Here is a 20,677-nt window from a genome sequence, read left to right on the forward strand (position 1 = left end):
AGTAGGATTATATGTTGAACTCAGATCAATTATAGATCACGATACGATTGCAAGGAATATATTGATATAATACATGTATAAAATTAAAGAGACTTGTCTTATCATGAGTTAATGAGAATTTTAGTGTTATATATATTGCCTGTAACTAGGTTCATTGCGATAAACCCTAAGCTTTGTAAAGGTTCCTAAAATTTTAGAAGTGTCGCTTTTCGCTTCTGTTTCCCGAATCGTTTCCCGCTCTCGCTTTCTTGACTGGCAACTCTGGTTGAAATGCCTCATGAGATTAAGGGCGATGATACCTCTCAACATACATCCATTGGAATAGTTAAATCCTTATCTCAACTGATGAGAGTTGTTCAACCTCTTCTTGGAGAATCTTCTTTTTCAATAGGAGTTGCAGTCTCATCGTATACCAACCCCGGTAAATTTTTTTGGCTTCTTGATTCTGGTGAATCTTTTTACATGACCCCAAATCATGATATTTTATCTTAATGTTGTAATAACTCAAGTGTCAAATGTTTTCACTGGCGATGGTACATCTCTTGAAATCAAAGGAATAGAAAATTTTTAGAAAAATCTTTCAATCACAAAAGAAAAATTTATTTCAAAAATTAGATATATTCCCAAATGATTGACAATAAATGACCAAGCTTGATAACCACACGTAGATGTGATCTATAACAGTAGCTCGATGACCCTACTGTTATATATTATTTCAAATATACAACCCGCACTTGATCTTGTGGGCTATTTCACTTGTTCCAAAGGTGTATTTTCTAATACTAGTTATCACCAACATAGGCAAACAAAAATCTTATTTTTGCCACTCACACTTTCTCACTTGCCCTTTTTTAAGACGACATTATGTATAGATTGACATTGTTTTCTCCTATAGGGGTAGTTTTATCTTTTTACCCCACCAAAGTATAGTATTCTATTTCTCTCATTTCATAGCGTTAGTTTCTAATACTAGACATCACCAAAGTACTTGTTTATGAACATCACTCACACTTTTACACTTGAAAATGACATTATGTATAGTTGAATAGTATATGTTGACGTCTTGACGAGTATCGTACCCAGTCACTCACACTTGTTCTTGTTGAAGAAGGCACTATTTATACATTGACATTGATTTAGTTTTATAGGGGCAGTTTCATCTTTTTACCCCACCATTGTGTACTTCCTAGAAATCTCTTTTCGTAGGGATATTTTTCATTACTTTTTGTGATTGATCTTCTTTCCAGCCATACCTCTGACCTATAAACTGAAGATACTTCTTCATTTTCACTAGATATGATATGGAGCACGAGCGTAGCACCATCTAAAATATCATTGTCTTTTTCTGGACAAAAGAAAAAGATTGTTAAGAAAGAATAAAAAAAATTAAATCATTAAAGTTTAAACTTTATCAAATGAATAAAATAAAATCTTTACCATGAGATGACCCTTCTTGGTGTTGGGATCTTAAGATATTCTGGAGTAAGCATTGGGCTAGGCTATGGAGGGGCACACTCATTCTATCCCATCTATTTAAGACAATCCTATGAATTGTTTCATACAAATCCAGTTGTCCTTTTAAATTGTCTTTGATTTTCCCCAACATATTATCCATGCCTTCATACACTTCACCATTTATAGGATCTTCTTGATGAGTCAATTTAATCATCTTGTAGAATACCCGACAATTTTTCAGAGATTTTTGTTGAATATTAATGTCTAAGGTAATGAATATTTTTGGCAATCTATTTTATGATTTTTGAATACGCGGTTGCGACCACATCGAAATTCTGAAAAGAACGCAAGTGATTTCATCAAAATCGGAGCTCGTAAGCTTGCAAAACATGCCCGACAACCTCAAGGAAAAAATCATAATTTTGAAGGTCGATTTTATGAGTTTTGGACATTTGGTTGCATTTGTATAAAAAAACCAAGAAGAACGTTGTGATTTTATCGAAATCTGAGTTCATACGAGCTCGGAGCATGCTTTACAAGAATAAGGGCATATTGGTAAATTAATTGCAGCCCGATAGAAGCCCGAGGTTCGTGGAACCTATTGGTGCCATAGGTGCACAATAGTGTGTGTATGGCATAAAACTGTACTGGGTTTGGCTCGTAACCACACAAAGCAAACAAATATCTATGTGTTTGTGTGAAGAAGCAACCACAAATCTATAAACTAATCACATTTGCAACTATAAAGAGTTCTAACCAGTCACATGGGTACCAGTACGAGTGCAGGTACGAGTATCGAGGGTACGACACAGTAATTCTAAAAAATGTGGGTATGGAGACACGACAGTATATATATGTATAATATATATATATATATTAAATATTACATAAATATAAAATAAATTCCAAAAATCAAAATCTATTATTCCAACAAGACAATATAAATTAATTTAACATTTAAAAATTGACATTTAACAACCAGCTAAACTAGTAACAGAATAAGCTAACAAGTGATAACTTTTATTCAAAGAGTCAAAATTCAATAACAAGTAAAGCTACAACTACAACTGAAAATATCTAAATAATCTATATGCAGTCTGAAAATATCTAGATTATTAGATATATTCAGTAGAAAATACCTAATAATCTATATTTTGTCTGAAAAAAGACAATCTAGATTCGGTCTGAATATCTAATAATATCTATAACTGAAAAACACTTTAAAACAAAAAAAAAACTGAAAAACAACTTAAAAAAAACTAAAAGAGGAAAATTGAGAGGGAGACAAAGATGGGGAAGACGAGAGCAAGAGAGAGGAAGACAAAGAGGGGGAAGACGAGAGAGATAGAGAGATAGAGAGAGGGAAATCGAGAGACATGGATGGGAAATCGAGAGAGGGAGAGAGATGAGAGAGTCAAGACGAGAGGGAGACATAGATAAGAGAGGTGAGAGGCCAGTTGAGAGGGATACAGAGACGAGAGGAGTACCTGAGCTGCGTAGAGAGGGTGACACTGCGAGGGGCTGAGAGAGGCAACACTGTGAGGGCTAAGCGACGTTGTGAGGCCGGAGGCGGTGCCGCAAGGGGTGGGGAAAGCCGAGAGAGAGATAGAAAGCAAGTCAGGGAGTTAGGGCAGAGAGAGCCGAGAGAGAGAGAGGGAGTTGGGGTTTTGGACCTGACCCGATGCAGTGCGGGACCCAATCCGCAGCATACCCACACTGCGTCCGGTGGTGGTACCCGTGTCGACTCGTGCCACACGGGTACAACACCATAAATGGAGTGTCTGAGTTATATAGGTTCGAACTTCTAAGCAATTTTCTTAATTAAAAAATTTCTGGTTGGATCATCAGCCTCAACATATATGCATCGATTCCCTATTTCCATTGTATTCATGGAATGTTAGTGACAAACAAATAATTTTTTTAATTTCCCTACTTCTACAAGCAAAACACACACCAATTGACACCTTTAGCACATGTATCTCCAACATACTGAAAATATCATATACTATCACCAAGATTTTCTCGAATAGAAGCCAACAATTTCAAAGTATCATCTAGTTTGAACGTTTCACAATATGTTATCGATAACGTCACAAGGTTTTCTTGATAATTGTCACAAAAAACTTAGAATAATAAAAACTAAAAACATACTTTCTTTTGACAAAATATTATTTTCATTTTTGGTGAAGTTTTTAAGATTTGTCTAATAAAAACTTTTCTCAGATATTCACTTTGTAATAAAAAGTTTAATTGAACTTTCTCAGATAAGTTCCATAATTGAGAAATAGGGAAAGAAAGAACTGCCATAGGAAATACCTCAACAAAACGAAACTAAACTTTTTCGTCCAGATGCTCGGAACAGTATCTAGAGAGATGCATACAGTTAAATCTCAGAAAGTTCAATTAAAAACTATTAAAGCTAGGGTGCAAAGTCACTACAAAAATTTCTTGTCGGAAATAGAAAACATACATGGCACAAGTTAAGTTACAAATGTGCATGTTTATCTAGATAAACTTTTGAGAGACAGAGGAGAGAGAGAGAGAGAGGGAGGGGGAGACAGAGAGAGTCAGAGAGAGGAGAGAGAGATGGAGAGGGAGAGAGAGAATCAGAGCGAGCGAGAGAGAGCGAGAGAGAGGGAGAGTCAGAGAGAGAGACAGAGCGAGCAAGGGAGAGGGAGAGGGAGAGGGAGAGGCAGAGGGAGAGGGAGAGTCAGAGAGAGAGCGACAGAGAGGGAGAGAGAGTCAGAGTGACTTCCTAATACATTTTAATTTATATTTTGCTGGTGTTAAAATATGACTGGCTTATAATGCTTTCTGTCCCTTAGCTCTTTTCTTATTTTTGTTATTTAGATGCAGTCCTATGTTTAGCATAGAGGTGACCATGCCACTTTTTCTTTCCATGGAAACAGTTAGCTCTGACAGTGATTATACTCTTTCTGTTGAAAGCGTAACATATTGAGCTGGATTATGATTTTGTTCAAATGGCGCTCACAACAAAGATCCTTTGTGAGCATTTCTTTTAGATCAAAGTAGATGCTGATATGTCTTCATGAAATTTTCTCTTAATGGATGTGTTGGTTCATTGTGTACATATTTTTGTTGGTGAGGTAATCATTTTGTCTGTATTTTGGTGTTGATATGTTTCCTATAGTTTGAAAACTTTCAATTTTATATATCAAAATTTTTACGTGATTTTAGTTTTTGGATAAACTTGAATTTAGTTTTTATAAAAGCAAATTGGTGAAATTTACTTGTCACACTGCAATGTTTCTACATCATGTCAAGCAAATCTTATTGCTTTATTTCATTGACAGTGGTAAAACGTATACGATGGTTGGGACTCCTCAAGATCCTGGGCTAATGGTTCTTAGTTTGCATACAATCTTTTATCTGATTGATAAAGATAAAAGCACAGATGACTTTGAAGTCACATGTTCTTATCTTGAAGTTTACAATGAGGTACTCACTGTTGGTCTTCTAACATTCGTGATAAGCTTCTGCATCAGTGCAATCCATATTAAAGGCATCATTATTCTGTAGGTTATATATGATTTGCTTGAAAAATCATCAGGCCACTTGGAGTTGAGAGAGGATCCCGAACAAGGAATAACAGTTGCTGGTTTGAGATGTATTAAGGTTTTCATTCATCCTTCATTTGTAGGATTACAGATTTCTTTTTGGTCGTGCTAATCTTTAGTGAAATTCATCCTTTATATTATTTCTTTATTTTATTGTAATTAGAAATAATTAAATATTGGTAGAAGTTTGTGCATGTGCATTAGAAGCAATAAAACATGTCATTGTTTATTTGATAATCATCATGTACTCAAGTGTTGTGTGTGTGTGTCCTTATATTGCTACTTATTCCTACCATTGATGACTGGTAAAATTTAATGTATATTTTGTGCAACAAGCAGACTTCACAATCTTATGGTGAGCAAAATTTGGGTTTGGGGTTGTTCGGAAAGAAATAAAGCAACAAATATTTTTCTCTTGTGGGATGTTTGATTACCATGGAACTCATCGTCTCATCCTATGATTTGTTTTATGTGGGCACCATCCAAAATGCCCATGGTAATCAAATGCAAGATCTAAAATAGGTGCACCCATAAGGAATTCCCTATTTCTTAATACCATGAAAAACTTCATTAAATGTTTAGTATTTTACAAAGCCAAGGTGTATCAGGAAGGAAAGGAAAGGAAAAAAATAGCAATGAGAAAAGGCAACGAAAGACATGGTATAGAAAGACAACTTATGGATGCACCAAATATGGTAGCATATCCTTTTCAGATAAGGTGGTTTCCTTGAAGAGATTTAGGCTTAAAGTCTATGAAGCCTCATCAACATGTAATGTGTCAGTAATGACCCCAACTCATAACCATTAAAAAGTAGATTTTTTTTTAAACATTTGCGGAAACATTTTCAGAGACCCGTAGCCTTTACAATCATAACCAATCCACAACCACAAGGGATCTTACACTACCATCATCCAAACAAAAGCAACTTTATTAATCAAAAGCATAGAGTCTGAGAACAAAATATAAATGAATATAAATGAATAAAAAAGTAGAGCTACACTGTCCCTAAGTAAAGCTGTCAAGAAGTCGTGTCACTCTTGTAGCTTCTCGTAGTAGCAGATCCCCTCACTAGGTCTCAGAGGCTGTGAAAAACCTATAAATAAGGATGCTAGAATCATAGATCCTGTGTACGAGTCCCTCTAATGAATCAAATAAGTAAAAAAATATAAATAAGATTCATGCAACATTTTAGAGGACTACAATTACAACAAAATTACTATTCAATTAATCATTTATGCAATAGGGAACAATTATTAAGTAATAGAGAACATTTATCATGCATTAGCGAGCAAATATCATGCAATCATTAATTTAGCATAAGTAAACAAGTAAATATGCATGATCTAATGTATAACAAGAATATGCATGATATCAATGCACATGCATGAATACATTATTATCTTTTATCAGAGTTTTCTTTTATATACATGTCCCTATGTAATGCGCACAAACGTTAGTTTCTCTTTTTATTACCATTGCCCGCGGATACTAAAAATGGGTAAACAATTTTCGAGGTCAAGTTAGGTTACCAGTTGTAGCTTAACACACAATTTGTATTTTATTATTTGGTTTCACATTTATCCCTCGACCGATATAAAAAATCAACACCATTTATCGGAACAATAAAAATCAATATCTAATGTCAGGACATTAGGAAAATCAATATCCACTAATGCCACTTTCTTGGTATATCAAATGCAACAACTATGTCTACACACTACCTTCAGGCAAAGTGACAGAATCTCCTAAAAACTGTGACCGAGAGGTGAACCATCTAGTTGGGTTCACGGAAACAACTACGCACACAAGGTTTTAGTATCTTCATGGTTTCCCAAAACCGCAACTCAAAGATTCCCACGCTAAAGAAGGGATATCCAGAAAAACGTGAATTACACTCTTCTCTCCTTTTTATCTTTTTATTATTTCAATTTCTTTAGTTTGCAATTCAACATGTAAAACCAACATCATATATTTCGCAAATCAACATGCGAAACTCATCATGGGACCACAACCCGTGGCAACATAGAACAGTGTAATTAATTCAATAATCATTAAGTTAATTTTTGCGATGCCATAGAGCAACACCTGCTCAAGGCTCACACGGCGTGCGGTGATCCACTTTTGACCATCGATGCATTTAACACAAAAACCACCGTGAACATGTGATCACACAATTATCCAAACATGCACATTCAGGCAACCATAATAAGGATGTATATGTATAACAATTTCTCATATGCATATGATCACATGTTTGCAAAATACATCTTTATTTTCATGATTAATTTAATATACAATATGCAAAAATGCATTTAATCATGCTAGTATAACGACAACATAAATTTCAGGATTTGCACGTGTTTTCTACGTGCCTAAGTATGTAACAACACATTAAATGGCATAGACATGCATAACCAACAATTCTTTTGTGCCATTTCGCGCAAATTCGGGGTACAACACATAAACCCCAACTCCAAACCATGCTCCTGTTCGCGGGACAGCACTACTAGTGTCATGAATAGTTCAATGCTCATATTCTAGCGTACATAACAGTCCATTTATAAGCATGCAAAAGCTGAATAAGAACAGACATGCAATTCTGCATAAACACATGCACCAGTCTTTATAATCACATGCATAAAAGCTGAACTTTTAATATAAGTAAATCTGAAAATAACATGGGCATTTTACAGATGAGAATCTAGACAACAATATGCATTTGACATATAATTCTGAACATAATCACGAACCCTAACATATGTAATTCTAAATATATATGTAATCTCTAAACATATACGTGAATCTGAATATATATATATAAAATTCTGGTCATATTTCAAAGCATGTAAGTGTAGACATATATGAACCTTTAAAACTGGACATCACATGTGAATCTGGTCATGAACTTGTACATTTAAAAGGAAAAACTTCTGGACCTTTAGCCTACATATTTATGATTCTTTTGAAATCTGTCCCGTTCATCTTTTTGTGTATATATATATATATATATATATATATATCTTTTTTTTTATTGATTTCAGCCCATATTCTCTTTTTGATGATTCTGCCCAGCCGAGACAGTCGTCTGGGGCTGAGAAACAAGCAATCCCTGCCCCGACGACTGTTTCAGCTGGGCTCAACCACAACAAATCAGCCCTGTATGCATATATACATATATGAACGTGAACATGGAACACATGTAAATATGAATATGTGACTCGTATAAATTTGAGCATTCAGTATGTATTTTTTTTCAAGTCAATCATGGATCGGCCCTGTGGTTCATTTATTTACTTTGTTTGGTTCTGTCCAGAAAAATAAAATATGATTTTTTTTGTAGACTCAGCCGAACCTAACGAACAACTCGCCTACCCAGCCGAACCCAGGTTGGCTAGGCCTGGCAGCTTGCCAAACTGCCCCAGCCGAACCTGGTTCGGCTGGGCCTGACAGGCTGTAACGCCCCAAAATTTCGACTTGTGATTTCGAAAACCTTATCGAAAAACCTTTCAAAGATTTAAAGTTTTAACTTAAAAAAAAAATGACAGCGGGGCGTGGCTCCCCGTAGGAGGTCTCCTGTCCGTAGAGGGGTGTCGCCGGAGTATATTCCGGTGAGCCAAGACTATAACTTGAAGAATCCGTCGTAGGTGTGTATGTGGGTGATACACCGCCCACTGGGTCTGCTGGAGGTGGCGGTTGCTCGCCTGCAGTCGAAATTGCGATCTTGCCGACATGCTCGGCCTTGTGGAGGCAAGCATCCATGGTGTGCCCTGATTCTCCGCAGAAAACACACTTCTCTGCTAACTCAGGGGGAACAAAATCTCCCGATGACTCCTGTGGTGTCTGATGGTGCACCCGAACGTGTGAAGGCGCGAAACCACCTTCTCGAGCATACACCTCAGCCCACGTTGCTGCCAAGGGTATATGGTAGGCGATCAGTAGTGGGAAGCCTTACTCATCCGTAAAAATGGGTAGAGGAGAGTGGTTAGCCCAGTAACCGGCCTCGAACATCCCATGTCCGCCCCTCTCTCTTACGGAACGACCACGTACTCTACGCGTGCCCCTACCGCGACTACCACTAGAACCAGTAAACGGATCCATCTATCCGACGGTACTATAAATAAAACAAGAATATAATTTAGTCTAAACATGCTATAAAATATCAAAGACTTACAGCGCGATGGGATGCTCAATAGTCAAGATTCACCTCTTTCTGATCTGGCTCTAATACCAAGTTGTAATGCCCCAAAATTTTGACTTGTGATTTCGAAAACCTTTCAAAGATTTAAAGTTTTAACTTAAAAAAAAATGACAGCGGAAGATATTTAGAAAGGAGCACAAGTCAACAATCCTGGGTACGTTAGCTGAAAAACCATCATTTACATGAACAACAACTTAAAGGAATTGAAGAAATAAGGCAATAGATTAAAAATCTGCAGTTTATTACAAAATGAGCATTTTGTTCCAAAGTTCAGTAATCTAAAGAAAACTCAAAAAGACTCAGAGCCAAGCCGCCAACAGAAAGAAGATAAATCTTGAGCCATATTGCACCACGCCATCGGCCGTCTGTGAAGTCCTACTCCTCACCTGCCCATGAAATGGGTCAGTTTCATAACAAACCAGTAGGTACACGAATAGATAAGTAGAATGAAAATAAAACAAAACATTTATGAGATAAGCAATTATGATATTTAAACAATCAATACAATTGTAATCTATTATAACAAGTGCAATATGTGCAAAGAGCTGTTAGTTGAAGCATTTCAAGCAGTGTAAGTCTCAATCATCTACAACTATTCAAGAAAATATTCTTTAAGTTCTGATATTAACTAGCCTGTGAGTACGCACAGACGCGAAACATAGAAACAGCCGAGACCGATCCGGGGGTTTATTATGTCAGGTGTTTTCATTAACCCGGATGGCTGACTGATTCTGCTCCTAAGGGGACAGTCAGTGACCAAAAGAGTAAATCCTCAAAGGCATTCGTGGCCCATGGATGCATCCAACTTCTGCAGAAGTGCCTGAGAGTTACCACCTAGGATAATTTATGGTAATCCCAATTCCCCTAACTCCGATGACTGGGGAAGCCGAGTCTTTTGCCCGCGGGGTGGTTGTTAACAACCTGTCCATCGGAGTTTTTGTACCATCCATCCTCTCCCTTGATGAACCTTGAAGGTCGAATGGGTACGACGGGGGTTTTTTAACCGCCGCCCCATCCTACATGCTCTGGTCTATTAGACCCACTCGAGCATCTTGCCTATGAAGACGAATTGTCACCATTTATGTGATCTCAGCATTGTGCTAATTACGCGCATCGAGGTTGTTACAACCTCATCCTCCAACCATCGTAACCCACATGGGACGTACTTGTCCAAAAAGTACGGTTGTACCTCCCTAGAGGTACGACTACGATGAGAGGGCAACATATAAGGTTTTATGATTCTTTTCGTTCATACATGACATGTATTGCTCTTTTGAGCAATTGGCCTGTGGAGGCCGATATTATCACATCCAAATCAATAAAGTGTTGATTTCCCACTTCAAGATACTCCATGACCTCACATAAAATTCATATCGTACATGCCTTAAGGTTCGGTTACAATAGCAATTGCAGTGGTTTTCTCTCCAGAAATGAGTCTATCCACAAAGTCTACCTTAAGTATGCATTTTCAAAAAAATAAGCATGCAGAACAGACAATTACGAGTTAAGTAATCCTACAGGTAACAGGTATGCCAATTGACTACTTGATTCTTTCTAGAATGAGTCTACCCAAAGAATTTACATTAAGCATGTAATTTCAAAAGATTAAAAAAGAGTAAAACTCTGACCAGCCAATACTTCTCTGAATAAGAGTAAAATAACTATTGTATCTCAGAAGTCTTATTTTATTTTGTTCATACAAACTCTTCGTGCGACTTTCCCCTACCTCGGGATGTCGTGCAACTGCGTGCGTCTACGCGTGTAGATGATACGAGGCTCAAGCCGCGGAGCTAGAGCGGGGTTCAATGCGAAGTCTGCAAAAGTGTAAGTATTCAACGCTACGTTAATTATCATGCGAAGAATAGAAGGTCAGGCCTGTCGATCGAAAAAGAGAGAGGCAGCAGGGGTGTGCCCCTGCTGGCCGAAAACAAACAAGTGACGAGGGAGCGAGCCCCTGCGTGCCGACAACAGCGGGGCGACAGGAGATGAGCCCCTGTCGAAAAAAAATAGCGAGGCGGCAGGGGGGCCAGCCCCTGCCGACAGCAATGAGGCGACAGGGGGCTTGCCCCTGCCGACTGCAACGAAACAGCAGGGGCTGAGCCCCTGCCAACAACCACGAAGCGGCAGGGGGGCCAGCCCCTACCGACAACACGAGATGGCAGGGGACCATCACCTGCCGGCAGCATCGATGCGGCAGAGGAGGCAGCCCTTGCCGATAACCAAGAAGCGGCAGGGGCTGAGCCCCTGCCGACAGCCAAGAGACGGCAGGGCTAGCCCCTGCCGATAGCAACAAGGAGGCAGTGGCCAGCCCCTGCCGACAGAGAGAGGGAGAGAGCTCGGGACGTGGGTGTAAGGGAGAGCAACCGACCTCCCGTCGGTTTCCCTATCACCCACAGGGGTGAGGGGGGTGTCGCAGGGGCCTCGGTCCCCTGCCGGCACTCCGGCGAATTCCCAGAGGGAAAAGGAAACGACAGGGGCCACATAGGCCACCTGTCGGGCCCCTGATGGGCATAGGGGAGGCCGCGGCAGGGGCTGTGTGAAAGTGCACTAGGATCGAGGCAACGAGCACTAGAGGGGGGGTGAATAGTGCTTTTAAAAAATTTCTGCGGAATATTGAATGATTTTGCAAATCTCAAAGCAAACACACAAAGAACACAAGGTTTTATCCTGGTTCGGTCAAACCCGACCTACATCCAGTCCCCAATCAAAACCCGCTTGAGATTTTCCACTATCAACCTTGTAAACTATAAGATCATACAGACCATAACCGGTCCCACTTTCAGTAACAATCCTACTGAAAGCAAACAACTCCTTTACACCAAGGAGTCCTTCTTTTTACACAAAAGAAATAACAACTTACAATACAACCTATGAGCCTTCCTTTTGAATGCAAATGAGATGCAATTGGCTTTTGAGGTTGTTGAAACACTCTACTCACGAATTCACTATCTCTTAAAGTGATTTGAGTGAAAAACTGAAGTGAAAATATCACGTGAGTGAGAAAACAAATACTTGAATGAATAGGAGTGAAAAGCAAGAAGTAAATGATTCAAATCGATTGAATTCTTGTTGTTTTTGAGTGTACAATGCACTCATATTTATAGTTAAAAGATTCCATACGTTGAGAGTATGAAAGGGTGTCAAAACTGTCCATTTTGAACGATCAAAACGTTTAAAAAATGAAAAGACACGCCTTTTTGAAGTTTCAGGAAAACGGCAAAATTAGTCGACTGAAACATCAGTTAGTCGACTAATAGTTAGTTATTAGTAGACTGACAGTTATCGTCGGTCGACTGATCTGTTAATCGAGCCGTTTGAAAATCTGAACTTTTGAAACTTAGTCGACTAGAGAAAAGTTAGTCGACTGATAATATCATCAGTAGACTGAAAAACCTTTTAGTCGACTGCTGCTAAAATCTTCTGAAAAACAAACATTCTGTTCAGTCGACTGATAAAAAGCATTAGTCGACTGCTGCTAAATTTTCAGAAAACACATGTTCTGTTCAGTCGACTGATAAAACCATTAGTCGACTGTTGCTAATTTTCCAGAAAACAGACATTCTGTCCAGTCGACTGATAAAACCTTCGGTCGACTAATTTGACAAAAATGACTTTTTAGAAAATATGGCGCGAAAGGATTAGTCGACTGATAAGTCTATTGGTCGACTAATAAACATGAAAATTTAAGAAAAGAGTTTTCTAAAAAGATTTTCAAAACAGTTTCTTTTAGAAAAGTTTTTCTAAAGAAGGTGAAATGCAACCTAAATATGCACTCTAAGTAAGGCTCTTACAAGAATCTAAGACTTTTAATGAATTAAACATTTGCACACTAGTCTTCAAGGATTCTTCACCGAATTCTTCAATTTCTTCATAGCCTTAGCTGAAATGCAGTTGATTCTACTTGCTCATCATCAAAACCTTGTACTTGAAGTATCATGTATGGCTTCATTGTCGTAACACTGTGAGCCGTCTGTCGCCCTCCCGGCGAGATGACAGAGAGGGGGGGGGGGGGGGGTGAGGAAGAGAAGAGAGAGGAGAAAAGGGAGGAGGAGGAGTGATGTACCTGGGAGGCGGTGGCTGGCGTCGGCGTGGGGCGCAGCGACGACGAGCGCAGAGAAGGAGGAGGCGAGGTCGTCGCGAGGGGATCGAGGGCGGCGCTGGTGGCGTGCGCAGGGAAGGAGGAGGTCGGCACAGGGGGGGCGAAGGGCTTCGAGAGGGAAGCGTGCCTCCCCTCGCCCTCCCACGCTGAACTTAAACGCCCCAGGGGGCGATGAAAGGGTAAACCCCGATGGGTTTCCCCAATCCTCCCGAAAACGAAGGTGGAAAAAGGGGGGGGGTGCGGCGCTCGGGAGCCTGAGTCAGGTTATTTTAATACCCTAAAGAAAAGGGGTCCGGGTCGGGTTGGGTCCGGACCCGACCCGGCCCGGGTCCAAAACAATATTTTTTTTTGTGGTTTTTACACAGGCCCTGAGATATAAAAAAGAACATTTTTTTTTGTTAATCTGGGGTCGAACAGCCCCACCAACTACACAATACAACATTAGGTTTCAATATTGCAATGTCCCAACACATGTGACATGCACTAATCGATCCTGGTCTGATCCGATTCCTGGATCTGGGCTCAGGTCTGATCCCTAACCGGGTCAGACCCAAAGGTCCAGACTCTTGATGAATAAGCAAGAGCCATCCGTGTTGCTGAAAATAAGTTCATCACATTAAAAGTATTAATTTAACAAGTATTAAAGGGATGATTACCAAACTAAATGAAGATAACCTTTCTACGTATATATTCAATGAGATATCTAATTGCATCACGCTGTGGTTAGCATCATTGTGCAAGTTTTTTTTTAATATTGAATGCCTGCCCAACCGAACTAGGTCGGCTGGGCCTGGCAAGGCCTGCACCTGTCCAGCTGAGCTGACTGGGCCTGGCAGGACCTGCGCCTGCCCAGCCGAACCCAGTTTGGCTGGGCTGCCTACCAACCCAACTAAATCAAACTTGTTTTTTTCTGAGCAAAACTGTTTTTTTTTTAGTTAACAGGTTCAGATCTGAGCCTAGCCGACCCAGTTGGCTGGGGCTCAGACCGCACCGTGACAGAGCCCAGCCGACCCAGTCGGCTGGTGCTCCTGCCCTGCCTAGTCGGCTGGGCCTGGTCTGGCCCACTGCCAAAATAAAAATATACCTATATTTTTTTATAATTCCCTGTTATATATATATATATACAAATTCTTTTTTGAACAGGGGCCCAGTCCCAGCCTGGACAGTCTGCCGGGATTGGACAGCTATCCATCCTGTCCCGGACAAAAAGCACAAAAATCCATTTTTTTTAAAGAAATATAAATATGTATTTTTCTTTCTTCCATGATTCAGGTTCGATTCCAAGAACCACAACCCCTTGTCCATCTGTCCGGATACGTATACTTGTCCAGTGGACAGATCTGTCTAGGATGGACATAACGGACAGGAGTTCAGATCTGGTTAGATCTGCCCATCATCATGATAGCCAGATCTGTATGCCTATCACGTGTGATAGATCAGTCCAGATCTGTCAAAAAATCTATCTATATACATAACATATGTATACATATATGCATAAATATACAAGAATAGGCATGTAACTAGCGTAGAAATTAGAACTACGTATTCTAAGCATGCATATCTCATTTTCCATGGATCGGAACGGTGAAACTAAAATAAAATCTATGGTCTTCCTTCAAAAATCTTGCCCAAATGCTTATTTAAGCTCTCTTTCCTCATCCGAAACAAGAGAGAAACCCGTACCTTGTTGACGTTCAAAAAGGGAGATGGATGAAATGTCGGATGGTTGGAGAGGAAGAAGATCTCCTCTTCTTCTTTCTCCTTTTTTTTCCTTCTCTCTTTCTCTCCTTTCTCTCTTTCTATTTCTTTCTTTCTCTTTCTCTTTTTTTTTGTTTAAGTAGAAAGAATACCCCCTTATTTTTCTCCAGCACCTTCTATTGTGTGCTGGAGATTGGACTTCCCATGTGGGAGTCCATCTCCAAAACACTTTCCTATTCCCATAAAATTCGAATCTTTGACTTTTTTTCAAACCTTTCTTTTTTCTCATTTTTTTATACTCCTTTTTATTTACTCTTGTTTTTTGGCAAGTATGGACTCCCCTAGAGTCCCACCATTAGCAACTTTTGAAATTCGGAATTAATTATAATTTAATAATAAATTTATTTTTTATTAGTTATTTATTACTAATTAAATATGTAGAAAACTTTCAGAGGGTACCTTATCCCTCTGAGAGTCTTTTTAACTCTAATTAACTTTAATTCAAGCATAATTATCGAATTTAAAGCTGTACTTTCGTTGGACATGAATTTTAGATCTGGATTCAAGATCCAAATCCATATCCATATCCAAAATCAATTTGGATCTTAAGCTGGATCAGTTCCAAATTAATATATAACTCTAATTTTGCCTCCTAAATTCACCCGAATTTTGCTTGAATTTAAAGGTCGAAAATAAAACTTTTTCTCACCTTGTAATTGACTCGTTTAGACCTTGTCGTTGAGACCTGGGCCAAGCCTAGACTCAAAGAACATATGCCTACATTAAGGTTTTACCGATTTATCTCTTATACTTAGCCAAATTTTAGAAATCTTGAATTTGATTAAGTATGAAAATACACGTGATATTACATCCCTACCCCCCTTAAAAGAATTTCGTCCGCGAAATTAGAACATACCGAATAAGTGTGGGTATACATCTAAAACATGAAAAATTATTAGAATATTATACCCTAATCAACCTACCCGCTTAGGATTGATCCTAGTACAATTACAAACAACATAATTATATCAAACATTCTTAATTCAGAGCAAAAGAAATAAATTTTAAACTATTCATGCTTTCCCTTATAAGAAATTCAAACACTTTTATAAAAAGTATTTAATAGCCTTACTAGTGACGAAGACCGCTCTGGAGCACGAGACACAACTTGCTTATATTTTGGAGAGGGCTCAATTACCAAAAAATAACTTTTGGTACACAAGATGGTAATAATGTAAGATTTTATGGTGTGTTATGATACCAAAGCTGTAACGACCCCAACTCATACCCATTAAAAAGTGAAATTTTTTGTTTTTTAAGCATTTGCGAAAACATACCCAGAGACCCAGGGTCTTTATAGTCATAACCAATCTACAACCACAATGGATCTTACTTTACCATCATCCAAACAAAACAAACTTTATTAATCAAAAACATAGAGTTTGAGAACAAGATATAAAGGAATATAAATGAATCAAAAAGTGGAGCCACACTGTCCCTAAGTAAAGCTGTCAAGCAGTCGCGTAACCCTCGTAGCTCTTCGTAGTACTAGGTCCCCTCACTAGGTCTCAAAGACTGTGAAAAACATATAAATAAGGGTGTCAGAATCATAGATCATGTGTATGAGTTCTTCTAATGAATCAAATAAGTAAAAAAAAAACATAAATAAGATTCATACAATATTTTAGAGGGCTACAATTACAACAAAATTATTATTCAATTAATCATTCATACAATAGAAAATAATTATTAAGCAATAGAAAACATTTATCAGGAGCAAATATCATGCAATCATTAATTTAGTACAAGGGAACAAGTAAATATGCATGATATAATGCATAACAGGAATATGCATGATATCAATGCACGTATATGAATAAATTATTATATTTTATCAGAGTTTTTTTTATATACATGCCCCTATGTAATGCACACAAACTTTAGTTATTTTTATTACTATTACCCGCAGATACTCAAAACAGTTTAACAATTCTCGAGGTTAAGTTAGGTTCTCAGTTGTAGCTTAACACAATTTGTATTTTATTACTTGGTTTCACACTTATCTCTTGACCGATATAAAAAATCGACACCATCAATCGGAATATTAGAAATCAACATATAATGTCAGAACACTAGGAAAATCAATATCAACTAATGCCACTTTCTTGGTATACCAAATACAACAACTGTGTCTACACACCACCCCAGGCAAAGTGACAGAATCTTCCTAAAACCGTGGCATGAAGGTAAACCACCTAGTTGGGTTCAGGGGCACAACAACGCACACAGAGTTTTAGTATCCTCACAGTTCCCCAAAACTGCAACTCTAGGATTCTCATAGTAAATAAGGAACATTTAGAAAAATGTGAATTACACTGTTTTCTTCTTTTTATCTTTTTATTATTTCAATTTCTTTACTTTGCAATTCAACATGCAAAACCAATATCATACGTTTCACAAATCAACATGCGAAACTCATCACGGAACCACAACTCGTGGTAGCTTGTAATAGTGTAATTAATTCAATAATCATTAAGTTAATTTTTATGATGCATAAGAAAAACTAAACATAGAGCAACACCTGCTCAAGGCTCACACGACCTGCGGTGATCCACTTTTAACTACCGATGCATCTAATGCAAAAACCACCGTGAACATGTGATCACACAATTATCCAAACATGTTCAGACACCCACATTCAGGCAACCATAATAAGGATGCACAAGTATAACATTTTTTCATATGCATATGATCACATGTTTGCAAAATACATCTTTATTTTCATGATTCATTTCATATACAATATGCAAATATGCATTTAATCATGCTAGTGCAACGATAACATAAATTCCAGGATTTGCACGTGTTTTCTATATGCCTAAGTATGTAACAACACATTAAATGACATAGGCATGCATAACCAACAATTCTTTCTGCCATCTCGGGCAAATTCGGGGTACAACACATAAACCCCAACTCCAAACCATGTTGCCCGTACACGGGACAATACTAGTAGTCTTATATGAATAGTCCAATGCTCATATGCAAGCGAGCGTTAATAGTCCATTTATAAGCATGCAAAAATTGAATAAGAAGAGACATGCAAGTATGCATAAACACATGCATGAGTCTTTGCATTCACATGCATAAAAGCTGAACTTTTAATATAAGTAAATCTGAAAATAACATGGGCATTTTAGATATGAGAATCTGTACAACAATATGCATTTGACCTATATAATTCTGAGAATAATCACGAGCACTAACATATGTAATTCTAATCATATATGTAATCTCTAAACATATACGTGAATCTGAATATATATAATTCTGGTCATATTCCAAAGCATTTAAGTCTAAACATATATGAACTTGTAAAACTGGACACACGTAACATGTGAATCTGGTCGTGAGCATGTACATTTAACAGGAGAAACTTCTGGACATTTAACCTATATATTTATGATTCTTTTGAAATTTGTTCAAAATTGCGTCACGCTGTGGTTAGCATCATTGTGCAAATATTTTTTTTTAATACTGAATGCTTGCCTAGCCGAACCAGGTCGGCTGGGCCTGCACCTGTCCAGCCGAACTGACTGGGCCTGGGCTGCCAGCCAACCCAACTAAATCAAAATTGTTTTTTTTCTAAGCAAAACTATTTTTCTTGTTAACAAGTTGAGATTTGGGCCCAGACCCCACCCTGACAGAACCCAGCCGACCCATTGGCCCACTGCCAAAATAAAAATATACCTATATTTTTTTTTATAATTCCCTATTAAATATATATATATATATACTATATATGTAACAATTTTTTTTAAGAGGGACCTAGTCCCAGCCTGGACAGTCGGCTTGGACTGGACAACAGTCTGTCCTATCCCAGCCGACTGTTCAGGTTGGGACTGGACAATTGTCCATCCTGTCTCAGACAAAAAGCACACAAATCCAAAATTTCTTTTTTTCTTTTTAAAGAAATATAAATATGTATTTTTCTTTCTTCCATGGTTCAGGTTTGATTCCAAGAACCACAACCCCTTGTCCATCTGTTCGGATACATACACTTGTCCAACAGACAGATCTGTTCAGGATGGACAGAACGGACAGGGGTTCAGATCTGCCCATCATCACGATGGCCAGATCCCAGATCTATCCAGATCTGTCCGCCTATCACGTGGGATAGATCGGTCCAGATTTGTCCAAAAATATATCTATATATGAGAATATACTAACCAGGGTTTTGTCAATGAAGAAGAGGGAGAAGGTGCGTTCAACAAGGGGCGACAACTGCTGAAAAGAAACAATCCATGCACACTTTGTTGTGCCCTATATTTCCACATTATATATGTTACAATTTGCAACAATGAACAAACAACATAAACAACATACAGTCTCAATTCCCTCCCTCAAGTTGTGCATGGTCTTGCACCATGGACAACTTGTTCTTCAAGAACCAAAACCGTATGCTTGTAAGCCCCTTAGTGAACAAATCAGCCACCTGATAAGTCGTTGAAATGTACGCTGGTTCCACTTCTCTATCTTCTACCTTTTGCCGGATGAAGTGTTGATCAATTTCTATATGCTTTGTGCGATTGTGGTGAATAGGATTGAAGACAATCTTTTTGGCACTCTGATTATCGCATAAAAGGGTAATGGGTAGAATATTTTCTCCTATTTTAGTCAAGAGATGCCTCAGCCATGTAACTTCTGCTGTAGCTGCTGCCATGGATCTGTATTCAGCCTCAATGCTGGATCGTGCAACCGCTCGTTGTTTCTTGCTATTCCATGCTATCAAGTTTCCATCAATGAAAACATAGTACCCAAAAACCGCCCGTCTATCATCTGGATCTCCAGCCCAATCGACGTCTGTATATACAACAAGTCGATGTCTCTCACCGTTAGATTTAGACTGATGATAGACTAAGCCATCTTCAAGAGTTCCTTTTAAATATCGAAGAATTCTCTTAACTGCATTCATATGTCCTGTGTGTGGGTCATGCATGAATCACGAAACTTGATTCACTGCATACACGATGTCTGGTCTAGTGAAGGTGAGATATTGGAGCATACCCACAAGACTTCGATATTGCCTAGGATCTCCATATGTCTCCCCATCCTGTGAGCTGAGCTTGTGATTAAGTACACTAGGAGTGGACAACGGTTTGCAGTCTTTCATACCTGCCTTATCCAATAGGTCTAATGTATATTTGTGCTGAGTTAATAAAAGATATCCGTCATGCCGATCGACCTCAACCCCCAAGAAATAACACAAAACACTCAAATCTTTCATCTTAAACTGCCGACTCAACAAGTCTTTTGTAGCTTCTATATGTTCAATAGAGTTCCCAGTAATAATATTATCATCCACATATATGAGAAGTGTTCAACTGATGATTTTGGAAAATGAACAGTGAATGATCAAGATGAGACCTAAGGAACCCGTGCCGTTGAATTTCGAGTGAGAAGCTATCAAACCACGAACGAGAAGCCTGCTTTAACCCATAGATGGCTCTTCGTAATTTACAAACATGTGTACTGGGACTATGTTCTGAATAACTAGGAGGCTGCTCCATATACACTTCTTCTTTCAGGGTACCATGCAAAAAGACATTTTTTACATCAAGCTGACTGAGAGTCCATCCATACTGAAC

General features: G+C 38.5%; 1 protein-coding gene across 2 annotated transcripts in view; it reads left to right on the forward strand.

The window, feature by feature from the left end:
* Window positions 1-20,677, forward strand: part of LOC149849219 (P-loop containing nucleoside triphosphate hydrolases superfamily protein) — a 166,764-nt gene that overhangs the window by 79,262 nt on the left and 66,825 nt on the right. For both annotated transcript variants that reach the window (XM_090013733.1, XM_090013741.1), the window contains exons 5-6: window positions 4,770-4,914; window positions 4,996-5,091. In XM_090013733.1, the coding sequence (XP_089869859.1) occupies window positions 4,770-4,914; window positions 4,996-5,091 (241 nt within the window). The remainder of the gene's footprint in view (window positions 1-4,769; window positions 4,915-4,995; window positions 5,092-20,677) is intronic.

Source organism: Nuphar pumila, chromosome 1 (assembly GCF_984573655.1).
Source record: "Nuphar pumila chromosome 1, dmNupPumi1.hap1.1, whole genome shotgun sequence".
Classification (NCBI taxonomy): domain Eukaryota; kingdom Viridiplantae; phylum Streptophyta; class Magnoliopsida; order Nymphaeales; family Nymphaeaceae; genus Nuphar; species Nuphar pumila.